This window comes from Ochotona curzoniae, unplaced genomic scaffold (assembly GCF_017591425.1).
Source record: "Ochotona curzoniae isolate NIBS_2020 unplaced genomic scaffold, NIBS_Ocur_1.0 contig_2927, whole genome shotgun sequence".
Lineage (NCBI taxonomy): Eukaryota > Metazoa > Chordata > Mammalia > Lagomorpha > Ochotonidae > Ochotona > Ochotona curzoniae.
In genome coordinates, this window is record NW_024465654.1 from 5575378 (window position 1) to 5594172 (window position 18795).

General features: G+C 47.2%; 1 protein-coding gene across 2 annotated transcripts in view; it reads left to right on the plus strand.

Annotated features, from left to right (window-relative positions):
- CNTN1 (contactin 1) overlaps nt 1-18795 on the plus strand; it is a 69828-nt gene that overhangs the window by 34991 nt on the left and 16042 nt on the right. The window contains exons 15-19 of one of the 2 annotated variants that reach the window (XM_040978887.1): nt 7166-7324; nt 9128-9277; nt 13461-13531; nt 15879-16113; nt 18607-18710. In XM_040978887.1, coding sequence (XP_040834821.1) covers nt 7166-7324; nt 9128-9277; nt 13461-13531; nt 15879-16113; nt 18607-18710 — 719 coding nt within the window. Of the gene's footprint in view, nt 1-4078; nt 4159-7165; nt 7325-9127; nt 9278-13460; nt 13532-15878; nt 16114-18606; nt 18711-18795 lie in introns of those variants that run through there. The other variant, XM_040978888.1, reaches the window with a different exon arrangement.

The window sequence follows — 18795 nt, forward strand, 5'->3', positions numbered from 1 at the left end:
TCTGTGATCGGTAAACCACATATTAAGTATATTTCCTTTCCTTCCCATTTCTTCACAGGAACCAACTCTGCATTTATATTGACATTTGAGAACAGAACTTTAGATATAGATTTAATTCCACAACTCATTTAGATAATCCTTAGCCCTTCATTCTGTTTACTTGGGTTCCGCAAGAACCCTCCCCCGTCCCAGCCTTGTCTACTTAAGGGCAAATAATCATTGTTGGATCCCAGTCCAGTCTCTCCCTGAGCCGTGCTTTGTCTAGATATTATGAACACATCTGTAGGTTATTCCCAAAGCTTAGTTCTGCTGCGAAGTAGTTACCGTGGGCGGCTCTAAGCAGTGAATGTTACTGCAGTGTTGGCTGTGTTGGTGTCCCCTGCCCTTGGCCTGATACATGCTCGTGAAGACATGTGCTAAAAACACACTGTGAAGAACAGGAAAGGTGAACACACTTGAGTGAAGGCAGGCTGGCTAGGGTTGACTTCAGGCCAAAACGTGTGGAACTCTGGATGTTATAGCAGCATGTAGGTTTCTGTAGCACCTGGCATATATATTCACATCGTGTTCAAGATTTCCTCCAGTAAGTTGTTATTATTAAATAACTAATTGTGGGTTTATATTATAAATGATTAATAAAGTCCAGTAGGCAGAAACTAATTCAAACAGACTTTTAAATTAGTCAGTATGATCACTGTGACATGAGGGAGAGCAGGTATAAATGGCTTCGTATAAAGTACGCGTTCCTTTTGGCAGACAGGCACACACGCGCGCGTGCACACACACACACACACACACACACACACACACACACACACACACACACACACACAGGAAGGGCCCCAGAAAAGAGACGGACTTACCCAGGCAGGGGGATCTGGTCCAGATCGTCAGTCTAATCAAAGAGAATACTTGAGGTGGCTTTTCAAGTATTTGGGACAGAAAAACAGCCATGTGCCTCAGATACTTGGATAACTGCCTCTGCTTTCCGCTGGCTCTGGCCACAGAGACAGACTAAAGACTCCGTCTCGGCAGCCCGCTGAATGGAGACAGGAAAATGGCCCTTGCTGCCCGCACTGGCCAAGGCCGTGGGGAGCTGGTCACCGCACAGATGTGGCGAAACAGCAGAGCCAGCCCACAAGGCAGGCCTCGCCCCCTCCCCCTGACAGTCAACACGGTCAGGTTCCAGTCAAACCCTGCAGGGCAGTGCCTCCTGTGGGGTGTCCTACACTTGATCTTAGCAAGAAGGCCGAGATGCCCCCTACGGGGTATTCTGAAGCAGAAATCCAACTCAAATGCCTGGCTAGTTTAGAAAATGGTGGATGGTTTCAGAAAGAGAACAAATCTGTGGCAAACAAGAGCTTTCTGTGTGCTGGTGGTTGTTCTTGTTAGTGATTTCTAGTTGTATTTCACGATGCAAGTTCAATGTCTGTTGAAGGCGACTCCGGGAAGTTAGGTGGTGTAGCCGCAGAGTCTGGGACCCCCTCAGCTGGGGTCAAGTTCTGCCCGCATTCGGATGGGTCTGGACTGACACTCCACGTGACAGATCCACAAGCTGAAACTTATCAAAGCCTGAGGATAGAAGAGAAATGTCACGTCTCACCAACACCAGCTTAGACTCTGCTGCCGCGGCTGGAAGGCGTCGTCCTCGTCTCCCGCTAGTTACTCCCGGCTGTCTTTGCCATTCATTCATTCATCCAGAAAGCAAAGTGACGGAGAGGGAGAAACAGCAAAAATGAGATCTTGCATTTTTCTGATTCACTCCCCAAAATAACCCCAATAGCCAGAGCTGGGCCCAGCACAGAGCCTGGAATTCGAGTCTCCAATATGGGCAGAGAGCGTGTCATAAACTCATCCTTTAATTGCATTGCCCTCAAACATGTTTAAGTGCCCTCGTATTATAATAAAACACATATCACATTATAGACAATGTATTTTATTATTATATAAAAATACGTATTGAAGACGTCATCGGGCTCAGCTTTAAAAGACAGGTGCCATCACTAGTCCCCGCTCACAAGTGAAGGCATGGAGGCCACGTTGCCTCCCACGAATTCTCCAGTTACTCAGTGAAAGGGCGTTGTTGGGATCCAAGCAGCCTCACCTCAGATGGATCACAGCGCATTGCTGCAGAGCACTGCACTGTGCTGCTCCAGCTGCCCCTTCCAGCAGGGACACCCCGTACAGAGCACCGACTCAACCTGCGGCTGCCTCTGCTGCACCCCAGAGCAGGGTGCTTCCGACTGCAGCCTGGCCCAGCCCTTCTGAACTTGGGCACCTGGCTCCCCACTTCCCTGGCCCTTGCCACTGCTTCTAAACCCTTCCTAGGGCAGTTACCAAAGGCAGCTCAAAAAAGGCCTTAGCCCCTCTAGCCCACAGTCAGTTCAGGAGGCTACGGAAGGGGCAGTTTGCCTCCCCACCCCCTGCCCGCCCCGTGCCAAGGTGCACACTCAGCTTCTACATGCTGACTGCCTCCCTCACGTCTGGGCATCTCTCCAGGAGCAGGGCACTCTCTGGGGTTGAAACCACTGAGAGAGAGGCCCACGTGGAATTCCTGTCAGAATCGGCTGGAAGCTGCTGAGGAATCCTGGATGAGTTTGGGGCACCCCCATCCACTCCTCCCAGCTTCTCTTTCTGCACCCAAGAGCTGAGGGCACAGATAAGCAAGATCTAATAAGATAGCACAGCCCACCCAAAGTTCCCTTTGGATTTCATGATAAAGGCTGTCACAGTAGTATAGCAGGCTGAGCCTCTGCCTGTGGTTCTGGAATCCCGTACGGGTATCAGTTTGTACCCAGGCTGCTATACTTCCCATCTGGCTCCCTGAAGATGTGTCTGGCAAGGCAGCAGCGGAGAATGCTGTGAGAGTTTGGGCCCCTGCACCCACGTGGGAGACCCAAGAGAAGCTCCTGGATCCTGGCTTCAGACAGAATCAGCTCCAACCACCGCATGCATCTGGCATCTGGAGAGTGAACCAGCAGATAGGCGGCCTGTCTCTCCTTCCCTCTCTGTACTCTGTCTTTGAAATAAAATAAATCTTTAAAAATATTTCATATGCTTAAAGCATTGTATGAGTTTTGTGGCCTTTTTCATTTACTTATCGTGACTAAATTCGCACAAGGCGGTGTGCAGAGGTAAGCTTTACTGGGTGCTGCTTCTGCTGTGGAAATGCAGCCACCAGGAGATGCCAGCCAAGGCTATAAGGTAGCCTCATTCTAATAACCAGGTGCCCTTAGCATGAATCCGGTTACAAGGTGGATGAGCACATACTAGTTCTGTGGCTTTCTAGAGTAACATAGTAACATGAATATGCAAGTGCAGTTGCCGGAGAGTGAAAGGGCTGTGGCCTTGGCGTTAGACAAATGTGGACAAAAACCTGCCCTCCCTACGCCATGCCGTGTGGTCTCGAGTTCCCAGGTGGTAGCAAGCCTCAGACCCTAGATTTACAATAAAAAATACTAGTGGTTATAGATGACCCTGTTGCCCATGGCCACGTGTGTAAGTGTCTCCCTTGGTTTCCTTCTGCTTTGCTGTTACTAGAAGTAAGTACAGTTAAACGTTGCTGCAGACACACGGCCCCGCAACATCCAGCCCCGACCCCCGCAGCTTCTTACAATCTGTGAAAATCTGCCCTCCATAGCGTTTTCTTGGAAGTATGCAAGGCATGGTAGACCTTTGCTAGGTCAGCCTGTATTACCATGCCAGGCTGCTTGGAAGGTAGTCCAAGTTGCTTTGGTATGTGAGTGTGTGTGTGTGAGTCTGTGTGTGTGTGTGTGTGTGTGTGTGTGTGTGTGTGTGTGTGTGTATTTGGTTTTTGAGTACTGACTCAGGTTACAACTGTCTTTCCTTGGAAGGTTGGTCATGGTTTGCCAGCAAGAGGTTGAATTGGACCAAAGCCTGTCTCTCCAGCTCCCTCTGTTGCCCTCCACCTGCTCAGTGTCTAGGAGAAAGTAACTCTTCCTATATCATGTCAGTCTCACCACCCAGGAAGTGTGACCGACGGGCAAGCACGTGGCAGTTTCTTGCCTGCAACAGGGCATGCACACACGCCCTTCAGCGATGGTCTTTCTTCTTGCAGGTAGAAGCAGAAAAGATGGAGAGAAAAGCGTGCTGGACCCCTTTCTCCCTGTTTGTGCGAGCCTGCCTCCAACCTGGTGACCGCTGGGAAAGCCTTTTGTACCTTTTTAACATGTTACACTAGATTGGACTGATTAACTACCCAGAGCTTCCGCAGTGCCTCCCCTCAAGCTAGTTCTTAGAGGCTGTTTCCCCTGTTCAAAGGCCCTTAGTGTACTTTGAGCCACGAGTTACGTTACACGTAGAATCATGCAGCTTTACTAACATCTGAAACCTGCCTAGTGAACTAACCCAGCCTGTCTCTGGCCAAGTGAAAGCTTTGGAATTTCATGTCCTGTTCTTTGAAATTCTGTATGTTCAGACATCTGATGGTGATGCGACGCATTTAAGGATAGCCAGTAAGTAATCCTACGGCAGGAGAACCTCAGTGCATGAGCTGGCCGGTTTATTGAAGCAGATTGTGAGTGCTGCTCCTGGGAAGTGCGTGCGTGTGGTCTCCGTTAGGACACAGGCTCAGAGGAGTGTGGTCCAGCAGGCCCCAGTGTCCTGGAACCACGCGCGTGGCTGGGCCCTGGGAAGTGCGTGCGTGTGGTCTCCGTTAGGACACAGGCTCAGAGGAGTGCGGTCCAGCAGGCCCCAGTGTCCTGGAACCGCGCGCGTGGCTGGGCCCTGGGAAGTGCGTGCGTGTGGTCTCCGTTAGGACACAGGCTCGGAGGAGTGCGCTCCAGCAGGCCCCAGTGTCCTGGAACCGCGCGCGTGGCTGGGCAGAACAAGATGAGAAGCTGGGAGGAGCAGTGAAGACTGACGTGGCTCTGTAGGATTCATGGACGGCGAGTGGAGGACCGTGTCATCTCAACAAGAGAGTTAACTGAAGATGGCCAGGCCCTTAACCACAGGCCCGGGTTTGAGATATTCCTAACTACCGCCCTTCCGTTTTCTTGGATCCTTTCATTTGAGTCATAAATGAAAGCTTTTTATTGGAAGAGCTTGGGAAGAAGTAGGAAGTGAAAATTGACATGTTTGATCCTTTGTGAGACTAAAGTGCTTTCTTTCCCTGAGTCTCCCCCGAAAACAGCAACAAAAAAACCTACACTTAAATTTCTTGTTTCTTCAGAAGTCATTTTGTTCTTGTGAGACAAGTTTCCAGTTAGCAATGAGCTAGGCCAGTGGCTTGCCGTGAGGTCACTCTAGCTAAATGCCATGCCGTCTGTGGTCAGAACTCTGAGAACCGTGCGGAGCTGTGCTTGAGGCCTTAAGACACTGTGTGGGTTTGTATGAAGTCAGTTTACCAGTCGTCTTGAGTCTGAGGCTCAGCAGGTTGTTAGCTTCCTGGCTCAGTTATGGTCCCAGAAGAAACTCCTTTGCAAATTAGGTCACTTGTCATTGCACTAGAGTAATTAAAGCCGTGTACGAGTGTTCATCTGTCTGTGTGGCAGGTTTGGGGGGCTTCTTCCTGTATAATCTGTGTCTGAAATTACGCCAGCAATTAGAAAAGGAAAATTGGAAAGGAAACCCATGGCAACTGTGATGGTGCCAGAGAGGAAGAACGTTCTTGAGGAAACACCTCTTTTGGTGTCAAGTCTAAGCACGCGCGACTCCCTTCCAGCCTCCCCGTCTCCGCGTTGGGCTCCACGTTCACTTGGATCCAGGCGAGATCCAGGAGAGCTACGCTGCCCTGTTCCATGGGAACGTTGACTTATTTGATATCCACCTTTAGACTTCAACAGTACAACATCAGTCTGTGCTTTATAACTTTGTAATAGAACCACTGGCTTGAGTAATTTGGAGACAGGCGTAGGTCTGCCCTGATACAACTCCAACTTTTATTGTCATATTTTGATGAAGAATTGCTGCCTTCCCTAACATCATTCATTCATTCTTTCTCTCTCTCTCAACAGCTTTCATTCTAAGATGATTTTATTTTAAAGGGGGGATAATTTGTCCTGTATTTTAAAAAAAATGTGTTCAGACTTTTCATTGAGATTTTCCATTTTGATAAAAATAAACAGGACCTCTGACACAGTTTGTTGCTGGAGATTTGTCAATGGGAAGGAAAGTGACCCTGGAAATCTTCCCTCCTTATATACTTTACCCTTATATGCTTTACCTGGAGGAAACTGCAGACGGTTTGGGGGTCACTTACACCCCTCGAGCCCTTGCAAGGCCCTAGGCCCCTGTGGGTAGAGAAGCTGTGTAGGCTGCTCACCGAAGGGTAAACATAAAGGCTCAGTTTGCAGAACTAAAGGCAAACTGTTGATTGGTGTGTTCCGCTCATTTCATTCCACTGAGGACGGACTTCTTTCGGGTGTGAGGAAAGCAAGTAAAGGTAGGTTCTGAAATGGCATCTGTCCACCGAGAGCCGTTACCAGCAGCAGGGTGACCTCAGCACTTTAAGAACTTTTACTCGTTTTTACGGAGAGAATGTCGTGCTGCAGTGTTCGTGACGACCTGGTCCGTCACCGCCGTTTGACGCGCCCGAGCTGCTCACTGTTCCCTACGTACTGTAGGAGTGGAGCATTCCTTCCAGTATTCTTTGTTATTGCCAGAACTCATCTGGAATTATTATTAAAATAATGCCTGAAATTATTCCCAGAGGTTCCTACTCCCAATTTAAAATAAAAAATAACCGACAACGTTTCAGGTTAAGTGTTTGTTCTGTCTGGGGAGGCAGAAAAGCACTTGTCCAAATGCCCTTCTCTGTGTCCTGAGCTGTGCCACCCCTGCAGGTTCCCGGGCTCACTGGGCACAGTTGGAGTCCTCTCAGTGTCAATAATTCTGCTCATTTTTGTGAGTCCAAGCTCTCTTTGTGCAGCCTGAATAATAACACTATTTTGACATAATGGCATTTCACCCCTTCTTTGAAATGAGACACAGGAAATCATTCCGTGTAATCCATCAGGGGCATTACTGCTTCTCTAGGTCTGTATTTAAAATATATATATGTAAATGCAACCGTTGTTTATGGCTTGTGGCTTTATTGTACACACGTTCCTGGGATTTGCTGCAAAGGGGACTATCTTTGTATGTAGACCTATGCTTCATTCCCTAGTTAGAATTCACTGATTCATTACCCACACTTTCCTTCCAGGTCCCCCAGGCCCCCCAGGTGGTCTGCGGATAGAAGACGTCCGAGCCACGTCTGTGTCTCTTACTTGGAGCCGTGGCTCTGACAACCACAGTCCCATCTCCAAGTACACCATCCAGACCAGGACTCAGCTCTCTGATGACTGGAAAGATGCGAAGACAGGTGGGTGTCTGATTACCCTCTGTGTGCCTTCTTGAGGAAATCCTTCACCAAAAATGAGAGCCTGCAGGTCAGTCTCCTGCTGATTTCCTAAAAGTCATTTCGGTCTTAGTATTATTTTACTCCCCGTAGGTTAGGGTTTGTTTTGCTGTTGGATTTTTGCCTTCTTGATGATGTCACGTTCCCTTGCTTCCTCGTGTGTCTGAGCATTCTGTAGTTAACTATCAGCATCTTGTCCAGTAGAGGCCCCAGGGAGTCCCGTGGAAAGCACTTTCTTCCAGGTGGCTGAGATGACCCGAGCTGTGTCACTGGACCAGCTCAGCCAAGACCCTTTGCCCAAATAAGATGACTTACACATGTTCTTGGGTAGAGGACCCCCCTTTACCCTCCCCTCCTCCGTGACCTCTTTTCTACGGGAGCTAGAGGTGATTGTAAAGCATCCGCGAGAAAGACGATCCCTCTGTGGGGACCCTCTCGGAGTCTTGACAGGTGGCGGTGTTCCCCCCCACGCTCTGAAGAGCCCACCAAAATTCCACATTCGCTCTCCCATCGTGTGGGAGCAGGAACTCTGGGTGAGTGTGAGCAACAGTGGAGTGGAAAGAAAAGCAGAGGGATAATAAGGCTAAACTCATCCGAGCCCACAGGCTACTGACCCTTAGAGGGTGAACAGCAGCATAGCAGGGATGGTCGGAGCCACACACTGTCCAGAGTTAGCCCCCGGCCTGGACCTGGGGTGGTTCGTGCTTATTATGATTTATTATGCGTATAGTATCCTAGGAAGCTATATATTTACATTGCCAGAATCAAATTCCCTGGATAATGAGGTAATGAGTCATAAGCCTGAAGGAACAAATTCTGCACATAAGCAATACACAAGTATTTACATGCATATGTATGGGCGGGTTATTATTTATCACACGGAAATATTTAAAGAGAGCTAAAAGCATAGCCTTTGCTTGGTCGTATATTTTGTCCTATCTTGATGAAGTACGTGAGCTAGAATCCTATCCTACCTATAATTTATAGCCTCACATTAGTGTCTACTAGATGGATTCTGAGGAGTACTGAATTATTTTAACATTTATGATCACTGCTCCCAGGGAAGAGAATGTAATTCTATACCATCGAAAAGGGCTGGGCATCATCCCTTATGATCCAAGAGTAACTTGTTTTCTAGCCCCTGACGGCCACCGAGACAGTCCCTAAGATTTTTGTTCCAGCTGTACCTGCCTGCAGAAGTCCTCTAGGTTCTCCCAGGAGTCCTTGCTTCTCAAGGTGTGGTCCGTACGTGAGCAGTAAGGCGTGACCCAGGAGCTTGGCCGTGCAGGACTTCAGTCTTCCCAGTCCTAGATGTTCCATGCATGCTATTCCTTTATCTTCTCATCTGTTAGTGGCCTCTCCCCTTCTGCCCATAAACTCAACATTTTGTCACTCCTTGTTTTTATTTCAGCTGTATGTAGTATGTGCCATTCTCTCTGAAATAGTGAAGCAGAAAGAGAAGGCTATGTTAGGAGCAGTGGTGATACCACCAGGGACGCCCGGGTTTGATTTCAGGTCTGCTCCCCATTGCAGCTTCTTGATAAGATTCACACTGGGAGATCACAGCAACAACCCAGGAGGATGGATTCCCACAGCTCAAGTGGGAGGACCAGACTGAGCCCCTGGCGCTTGGCCCTGGCTCAGTCCCCTGCTATAGCATGTGGGGGTGAACCTATGGGGGAGAGTCATCTCATCTCTGTTTTAAAACAAGCGGTTAAAATTCTAAGAATGATTTAATGCTTTCCATTCAATGTTTGCCTTGTTTAGATCCCCCAATTATTGAAGGAAATATGGAGGCGGCCAAAGCAGTGGATTTAATTCCTTGGATGGAGTACGAATTCCGAGTAGTGGCAACGAACACCTTAGGAAGGGGAGAACCCAGTATACCGTCAAACAAAATCAAAACAGACGGTGCCGGTAAGTACAAGAGGTGTTTCACGTATCTCACAGGCTTGTGGGTAGCACAGAGTGGGGAATGGGTTTAAAAATGAGTCATTCTCTGAGGAAAAGGCTCTGTATGTCAGAAATGTGTATATCCTTTGTCCAAAATAGCCAGCAATCAGCAAGGGAAATATGAAGTTTAAGAATTCTCTTCGATTTTTCACATAGTATAGGAGAAGGAGTCAATAGAAAAACCGGGAGACCGTAGAAGTGCAGTGAGTGTTGGCAGTGTGAGCGAGTGGAAACTGATTCCTGCATCTCGGCCTCGGCAGGTGCACAGGTTCAGATGGAGAGGAGCAGGTCAGGGAGTGGAGAGCCTGTGACCGGGGCCTCTGCGGGCATGGATGGAGCACAAGTCTCGGCATCCCTGAGCCGTCACTGGCAGGCTCCCGCTCACGTGTTCCTTTGCCATTGCCTAACCGTGATCACTCCACTTGTGAAGGCTCCCAATACCAGCTGCCTTCTGACGGGCCTTGGGTCACAGTCACCCCATGCGTAACCCGGGCAGCATGTTGCTCAGAGGCCTTTCTTGTGTTATTCTCTATCAAACACAAATGTTTTTGTAGGCACTCTGAGTTTAGTTTGACTCTGCCTTGCCAAAATCAGTGCTTTGTTTGCAGGAAAGATTTCCAACCAATGACAGTGTGCTGTTAAAATTCTGCTGTGCTCTCTGCCTGTCCCTTACCCATACTTCTGACCGACTTATTTGCTTGACTTCTCCATGCGCTGTGAGTTCCAGTGCCTCTAAAGTGAAGTCATCCGTAGGACTTGAGTCACTAAGCTGTCTCTTGAAGTGTCATGTGGTTCATCTGATGAACTTCATTCTGAACTAAAGGAAGGAAATAGCAGTAAACTGTGTGTGAGCATGATCGCACTCGTTTTGATGACGACATTGCTCGCCCGTGTTCTTGATAGTATGTTGACGTCAGTGGTGCTCGCCTGGGCTTGCGCATCGACAGCAGAGACAGAGATGCAGCTGTTTGCGTCAGTCAGTGCATCACTGGTAGGAGGGACAGTTCAAAGCCAGATCCCTGACATCTCTGCTCACACCTGGAGCTCTCTTAGAGTGTGTCAGACGTCCGGGGAGGCGACCCTTTCTTCTGGCTCCAGTTGAAGCTCGGACTTCATCCTGCATTGTGAAAGTAGATGTGGCTCTGCGTGTGATGCTTCCTGCAGAGGTGTATCTACCCACATGCCAAACACGCGTGTCCCGCTCAGAGGAACTGCGTTAGAGCAGACACAGCCGCCACGTGGCCACCATCCCGGGGCTTAAACTGTAATGTTCTTCAGAGCCACCTGGGCTTCTGTGAGGGGCTTCAGTGTGATGGAATAAACAGTTTCCCTTTCCTGGAAAAAAAGAGAGTAAGGCAAGATCCCACTGGTGGTTCTGACCACATAATTTCTCAGTAAAAAATCTTGTACCTGATTGGATTTAGCAAGCATGCATTTTCAAAATAAAATTGCAGAAAAATACCAGTGCATTAAGTTGGCCTAAGAAAGCTTATTTCGGTGAAACCGTTAAGCATGCTTACCCTCAAATATAGACCTTCCTTTAATTTCCTTGAATAGGATTGATTTCCTGTGGTCTCCTGACTGCTGTGATATAAGCCATGTTTGTTTTTTCAACAGAGCAGCCATGTTCAAAGGAGATTGGCTCCCAGGAGGAAGGGCACTTCCTCTGGCCTAGTGACATGCGGACTTGCTGAGTCCCCAGAGCTCAGTTAAAGCCATGTCTTCATTATTTGTCTCGCAGCCTGATGTGTGCTGCTTAGGTTCGTCATTTGGGCTGAATTATCAAAACATCTGGCTCTGTTTACATCTCAAATGTGGCAGTTAAGTTTCCTATGTAAAAAAAGGAACTCTGTCTCAGAAGAGCTTCAACCCGATTCTGTCATCCACATCTGCACATATAATCTATATTTCCTGACGTGTCTGTAAGTGATGTGCTCATTTCTAGCGGTTGATATTTATGTAACCGAAGACTTTCTAGCCTCAGTGTCTTAGCTTTGTATGCCAAGCGGGGTGGGTGTTTGGTGCTACGGTTGATATGCTCGGGGCACTCACCCCTCAGAGCTCCTGGTTTTCATTCCTCGTTCCGCTCCTCTCCCAGCTTCCACTAATGCCCACCCTGGGAGGCAGTAGTGATGGCTCAGGTTCTCGGGAGACCCGGATGGAGTCCTTGACTGCTAGCTTCATTCTGATCTGGGGCTGTTACAGACACGTGGGCAATGAGCTACCACATGAGAACCTTCTGTCCCTTCCTGTTCTCATTGTCTCTCATTCTTCCTTACCCTTCCTCTCTGGTTTTCAAATACAGTCAATACATAAATAACAATTAAATGATGTTAAAAAAAATTGTCAGCGTGATATCAAACCTAGAATTGTCACAAGAATGTAATAGTAACTAATAAGATAAAAATACTCTAAAGAGACAGTTTCCTGTAGGTCTGTGCTTCTGCATACTGTTTTGTTTTCAGCATCTCAAACTCAGTGGGAGATCCTTGAAGAACAGGTCAACAGATCAATATTTACTATTTCATAATAAACATTATGAAAGTCTTAAATGTTTAGGCAAAAGCTGAATAGTAAAAGAAAATATCTCGAACTTTACATTAATTTTTTCCTGGGAAACTAGCTTTAAATGTATAAGGAAGACCATCCATTGTGTTTGTCTCCGTGCCATCCAGGGGCATGCCTCTCCCCAGGACTGCCAGGGCTGGTGAATGCTCAGCAGTGGCAGTTTACCACTGTGAACCAAGTGTTCGCTGGGCTCTGCCAGGCAGCTAGTGGAGGCCTTGTTCCCAGCACCCGAAGAAGGCATGACTGCTTCCTTGAGGAGAAGGCCCTGGGGTCTGGACCCTTCCTCAGGGAGGTATTAACAGCTCATGGATGGCACCTCAGACTGAGCCCAGCCCTTGCGTGGCAAGGCGCGTGTCTACCCTGGAAACAGCTGAGGAGCTGGCAGTGCCCTGCGTGCAGGCCCACACAGAGCCTCCCTCATCTGTAGGGACTGGTGGGCTGCTGTCCACCAAGATCCAGGTACAAGGGCAGAACTTGGGCACAAAGAGAAGAGGACCCTGCTTGGCAGTGAACAGGGAGTCTCTGGCTTCAGAAAGCGAGATTCGGCAGTATGGAGAAGGGGAACGAAAGGTTGCTAAAAAGGGAGCATGCTCTGAAGTACAAAAACAAGCTGACCAACAGTTCCTAGGGACAGCTCAGGGAAGGATGGGGAGGCTGGAGGTAAAGGGAGGGCTTGCTGACAGTTCTCATGACACAGGGTTGGCGATGGCCAGAGCCTGCCGGGTGTAGGAAGGTGGGGAGAGGTGGAGGAGGTGGTTGGGGGACAGAATTGTGCAGTGGCCATGTTAGATTTGTGCTGTCTGCAGCGCTCTGGGGAACCCTTGTTCACCGTTATGGCACACACACGACTTCGGGCATTGAATTGAGCATGAAGCAGAAAGCTGTCACGATGAGGATATGGTGGATGTTCTTCGAATTCCAAAGTGAAAATAGGGGCACACATTGTAGCGTTGTGGATTAAGCTTCCGCCTGCAGCAGTGGCACCCTGTCTGAGCATCAGGTGGAGTCCTGTCTACTCTGCCTCAGATCCAGCTAATTGCTAATGTTGCTGAGAAATCAGTGGAGGGTGGCCCAGGTGGGGTTCCAGGCTACTAGCTTCAGCCTGACCCAATCCTTCCTGGTCATTAGGATAATTTCGGGGTCAACCAGCAACACAGGGTGACCTCTGTCTCTCCCTCCTCCTTCTCCTCCTGTGTGTGTGTGTGTGTGAGAGAGACAGAGAGAGAGAGAGAGAAGGAGAGACTGTGTAGAGGTTCAGTCTGTGCTTGGAATGCTTGCTTTCCACATCAGAGTTCCTGGGTTCGAGCTCCAGGTTCCTGCCAGTGTAGACCCCGGAAGGCAGCAGTGATGGCCTGGGTGCAGCCCTGCCCCCACACGTGAGATCTGGACTGAGTTCCCCACTGCAGTCCCAGGATGGCCCAACCCCATCCATCGCAGGCAGGCATTTGGGTAATGAGCCATTGGTAGAAGACTCATTCTCTCACTCGCTGGAAACATTCATGGTTTCTGCTGAAAACCTTGCATCAGAAAATAAGCAGTAAGCCTCCACTTTCACGATTGGTTATGTTTCCTTTTTCAGCACCGAACGTGGCTCCTTCTGATGTTGGAGGTGGGGGAGGAAGCAACAGAGAGCTCACCATAACATGGGCGGTAAGTACTGGTGGGTGCACTCACTGGGTGCTGCTGTATCCACAGCTACTGTCAAGCCCACCGTGTTTTCTGAACCAAATGGAAAAACGAGTGAGAATGTCCAGTGCAAGCCAGAATAAATTGCTGATTTGTGTCCTTCCCTGGACTCCAGAGTTAAGCTGACTCACTGTCACTTAGTGTGCAGTTACCGTGCACGGATACCATCGGGAGGCTTAGGGCCTGGGTAGTCAGGAAGATTCAAGTTTCACCTCTGATTCCAGGGGTGTTTGAGCTCATCATGGTCTGAGAACTCAGCTGCATTTGTAACATTTGCTTCAGGTGTTCTAAACTCCAAAGATGCAACTTAGCATCTTTTTATCAACACCCATCCTAAACTGAAGGCGCAGTTTTGATGCTTAGTGTAATCTCACGGGAAAGGTTCACCTTCCAGTCACCCGAAGGACTTGGGACTGAGCATCCAACTGTTTTGTTAACCGTCCCTCGCCCGAGGGGGATCCCTGCAGCAGGATCTAAAGAGCAGGCTGCGTTCTCTGCGGCAAACACCTGAGCTGGGTTTCCTACGTGGGAGGGGACAGGAAGCTTGTGACATCAGCAGGGTGTCTGAATGAGACACGTAGCATTTATCCAGGCAATGCATTTCATTCAGATTCAATTCCCTATTAAGTACTTCTGGTATTTCATCACTACAGATATTTAAAGGGCCAAAGTTAGGCGCCAAAGGATTTTAAGAGCTATGAAAAAGTAGTAGGCTTTATTCTTGCCATGAATCGAATTGATTTGACTTCTCTTTGCTGTGCTAGTCATATTTTATACTTGGCATTTAAACCACATTTCAAAGCAAGACTTAGGAAAATTGTGTTTGCCAACCTGAATCACAAAGTATTTATTTCTAAGTCTTACTGTCTGTGAAATGTCCATCTTATTGTTTTCTGTTTGGCTCAGTTCTTGTAAACTTCCAGCATCTACATCAGGGAATGAACCGTGTCTGGAAATTCAAAACACCAAATAACCCAAAGCAAGTTTTCAGGAATGGGATTTGGGAATTACTGCACTTGAACCTTCGTAACTTGAAGATTCTGTTGCACTCTCAGTGAACTCAGTTGAAAACTATCAATGAGAAAAATGTTCATGAATACTACCCAGGAATCAGAAAATCTCGTTTTGTAGGAGCTTGAGAGCTTCCTTCAGGATTTCTCTAGTGTAGTGATGCAGGTGCAGTTGGGGCTCTCACGGTCCACACCACCAAGCCTGGGTTTGAATCCAGGCTCTGCTCTCATTCCAGCTTCCTGCTAAAGCAGGCCCTGGAAGGCAATGTGACAGAGCAAGTGCTACGGCATCTGCCTCCCTCGGTGGGGACCCAGACTGAGACCCCAGCTCCTGGCTTCGCCTGCCTCAGTTTGGCTGGTTCAGAAATTTGGGGAGTGAATCAACAGTTGAGATCTCTCTCTCTCTTTTTCACAATGCTTCACTTAGGTCTATACAAACAGCTGTGCCGTGTTAGATCTGGGTTTTTATCCCAGGACTTCTTGACTTTGGTTTTTGAATTAAAAGAAAAGAAAAATGGATACCTCTTTTGTGCCATTTCCTTAGTGGTTCTAGAGGTACTAGGACGAGTTGTAAGTCAGTATTTCCTTGTTACAGCTCACGTGTGCTTTTATCTTGAGCTGCTGGCCTGTGTTGTGGTTAGGAAGCTGCCCGAATGATGTAGGCGGAGTGCTGGCTTAGTGCTGGAGGCAGACAGGGACCTGAAGCCAACTCCAAGAAGCAGGTGCAATGCCACCCTCCTTTCCAAGCCATCTCTCTTTCCTTCTTTCTTGTGGTTTAATACCAAAGTACAGCTATTCTGGAAGTGTGTGTAACTCTTACCATTGCCATTCAGTTGTAAAGAGCTCTATTTTGTGACCAGTCACATACATGTTCCTGGAGAGAATGAGGAACGCATGGAGGAGACAGCCTCTGCTTTCACAGCACTGATGCTCTAGAGTCAAGAGAGATGGGGTGGGAGCAGGATGTGGGGAGCCATGGTGGAACCTGGAGATGACGAGAGTCAATGGCAGACATCATCAAGTGGGAGGGTCCTACATTATGTCACAGAGTCTCCCAAACAACAGTGCCCCAAACTGTGCTGCTCAAGGACAGGCAGAACACTCCTGGGTACCTGAGCTTGCCACATATGCCAGCATGTTTTGCTGTGGCATTTTCCACCTGCACCTGCACCCACTGACTTCAGCACCAAGTAGGCTTCTCAAAGAGGTATTCCAGCATGTAGTGTGTGTGACTTGCCTGGGGCTTTCCTTCCTGTCAACTGCATCACTAAATGCTGTGGGATATTTTATTTTTGCTGTAGCCTTTGTCAAGAGAATACCACTATGGCAACAATTTTGGTTACATAGTCGCGTTTAAGCCTTTTGATGGAGAGGAGTGGAAAAAGGTGACCGTCACAAATCCAGACACTGGACGCTACGTCCACAAAGATGAAAGCATGAGCCCTGCCACTGCGTTTCAAGTCAAAGTGAAGGCTTTCAACAGCAAAGGAGACGGACCCTACAGCCTCATCGCAGTCATTAACTCCGCACAGGACGGTAGGAGGCAGGACCTCGCGGCCATGAGCTGGGAGGGAAACTGGAGTTTGCTGGTAGGCACAGGGGCAGCCATCCTTCAGGATTTATCATCAAGATCCATCCCATGGTACTGTGTGTGTTTAGTAAATGGGTATTATTTTGAGTCACATTAAAATGTCAGTCTCCAGCTAAATGACGCAGATGTTGCCGAACCTTCTTCCTTCTTTATATTATGTTCATGGAGCCCAGGAAATCTTCAGTTCCTGACTGAGCCTTCTGATCCTGGCCCTTGGCTATTGCTGCAGTACTAGAAATTTTTTCACAATGGATTGGAACATCAGTATGCCAGTGTCTGCTTAAAGTCTGCTCCTTAAAAATTCTGTAACTTCAGCCTTATTTGTTAAATTGCCTGAAACTTTAGCCCATTAACTGCGTCTTTTTAAGAAAATCCTAGTAACATAGTGAAATTTCACCAAAGGGCTTACGGACATTTCTGTGATAACATGAGTCACAATTTTTCCTTGTGGAAGAATGCACCCTATGGAACACCAAGTAGAAATAATGCTGAAACTTGTCCTAAGTAACGAATGGCTGGAAGCACAGGTAGAGGTGTTACTACCTTCTCAGCTCACAAGGACTCATCTGTCCTCTGCAGGGAGGTGTCTCTATTGGCACACCCACTCCCTGTTCCTTTAAAAGAGACAATTAGCCATCCCTTGGAACGCCACAAAAATCTCTACAGCTACTCCTTAGGGATTGGCGTGGTGGTTGTCGTGTTTGTTACAGAGTATGCTTTCAGATCATCCAATGATCTTTACTTCCAACCCAACTTTACATTTTTGAATTTACACAGTTAACCCTCTGTTTCCACTGATTTTGTGTCTGTGGATTTAGTCCACTGAAATCCAAAAAGTTTTAAAATTTTGTATGCATTGAACATGGATCAATTTTTTCTTTCACTAACCCCTAAAGTATGATGGCTGCGCACATAGAATTTACATATATTAGGTGTATAAATAATCTAGAGATGGCTTAAGGTGTGTGGAAGGATGTACATGTATCGGTTTAAGTGAATGTTATTAAGCCTCTTTATCTGAGAGAATTGGGCTTCTGGGGCTAAGTCCTATGCAGGGGTCCTGAAACCACTGCCTCAGAGATAGTCAGGGGGTAAAAACCATGCATAGCCCTCCTTGTATGAGGCTCAATGCCTAAATACACAACACTGTGTCTCTCTCATTGTGTCGTACTGCACACCATAGATACACTCAGTAGAGTTTGTTCTAAACTTAAAAACATTGCAGATAGTCATATACATGCTTTCCAAAAGTAGTTAAAGACATTGAAAGAAGGGAACCGGGGCAGTTTAAGTTTATAATCCAATGATGAGAAAGTCCCAACTACAAATCTTACGTCCTGCATGCGTCTGCTTGTTCAGCAGGAGTATAACTTGGCTGAATTTTAATAATTTAAACTACATGAGTCTATCTCTCAGGGAAGATTAGGGTAATATTGAGCCAGTTTCCATGGCTTTATTTGATTCTAAAGTAAGCTTTCAGGCCAGGGGCTGTGATTGCCATCTCATTTATTCATGACCATTTTATTGAACTCTATTTCTTTCCTAAATTTTCCGTGAGTCTCATAAGGCTTCCATGGGCTAGAAGTTGTGTTAATCTTTTTTTGTTCTTTCTAGAAATCAATCCTAGGGCAGCCTGTTTACCTTGACTTGGAGAGGCAACACCATTTATGTACAACTTTTTTTTTAAGAAACATTAAATAGGATTATGGCTTTTAAATGAAAGACAATAAACATTGATCAGCCCTGCTTAAAGCTTTCCTTGGTCTCTTTGTGTAATTTCAGGACGGATGTAAATCATTTCTGCCTTTTTGATACATATTTGACTCGATGCCCAGTTGGGAGATTAGACATTCAGATGCTTTCCTGAGCCCAAGAACAATGAAAGTCACAACTTGTTTCAAAGGATTATTAAAAATGTTTTAAAAGATCTTAGCTTGTACGTGAAAGAGGGTAATTTTATTCATGTTGCTGCACACCATTAGTTCATGTACGCAGCAAGCAAGAGCTAACGAACTATAACACTTTGTATAATTAAAGCTGGATTCTGTACATTTGATATTGCACAGTTGGCGATATAGTACCTATTTTAATTTCCGCCCACAGCTTGGAAGAGCTAGGGTAGCCCTTGCTGTGGGTGACATGCAAGTCTGAATCTCTATGCTTTATCAGACACACATGATGTGTGTTCACCTTCATCAGCATTCGTGTGTGTGAAGGTTTGTGTGATCATTAACCACCAGCATCCATGGAATGAAAGCACCGTAGTAAAAATAGAGGGAGAAATAGTGAAATTAATGGACTTACTTGGCTTTGCAAACTTTACAGTGATTTTGAACATATGAAAATTTGATTCTGATTCACGCCTGTAACAGTAGTGCTATTTGCATTTCTTCCTGAAAATGTCTTGCTAAGAAAGCTGTGCCCTCATTGCACTGCAGCTCCCAGTGAGGCCCCGACGGAAGTAGGTGTGAAAGTCTTGTCATCTTCTGAGATATCTGTGCACTGGAAGCATGTTCTAGAAAAAATAGTGGAAAATTATCAGGTGAGTTCGGCTGTTATCAACTGAAAATGCATATGCATGAATGAATGGCCATCAATGTTCAAATATGTGATCTTTTGCTGTTCCG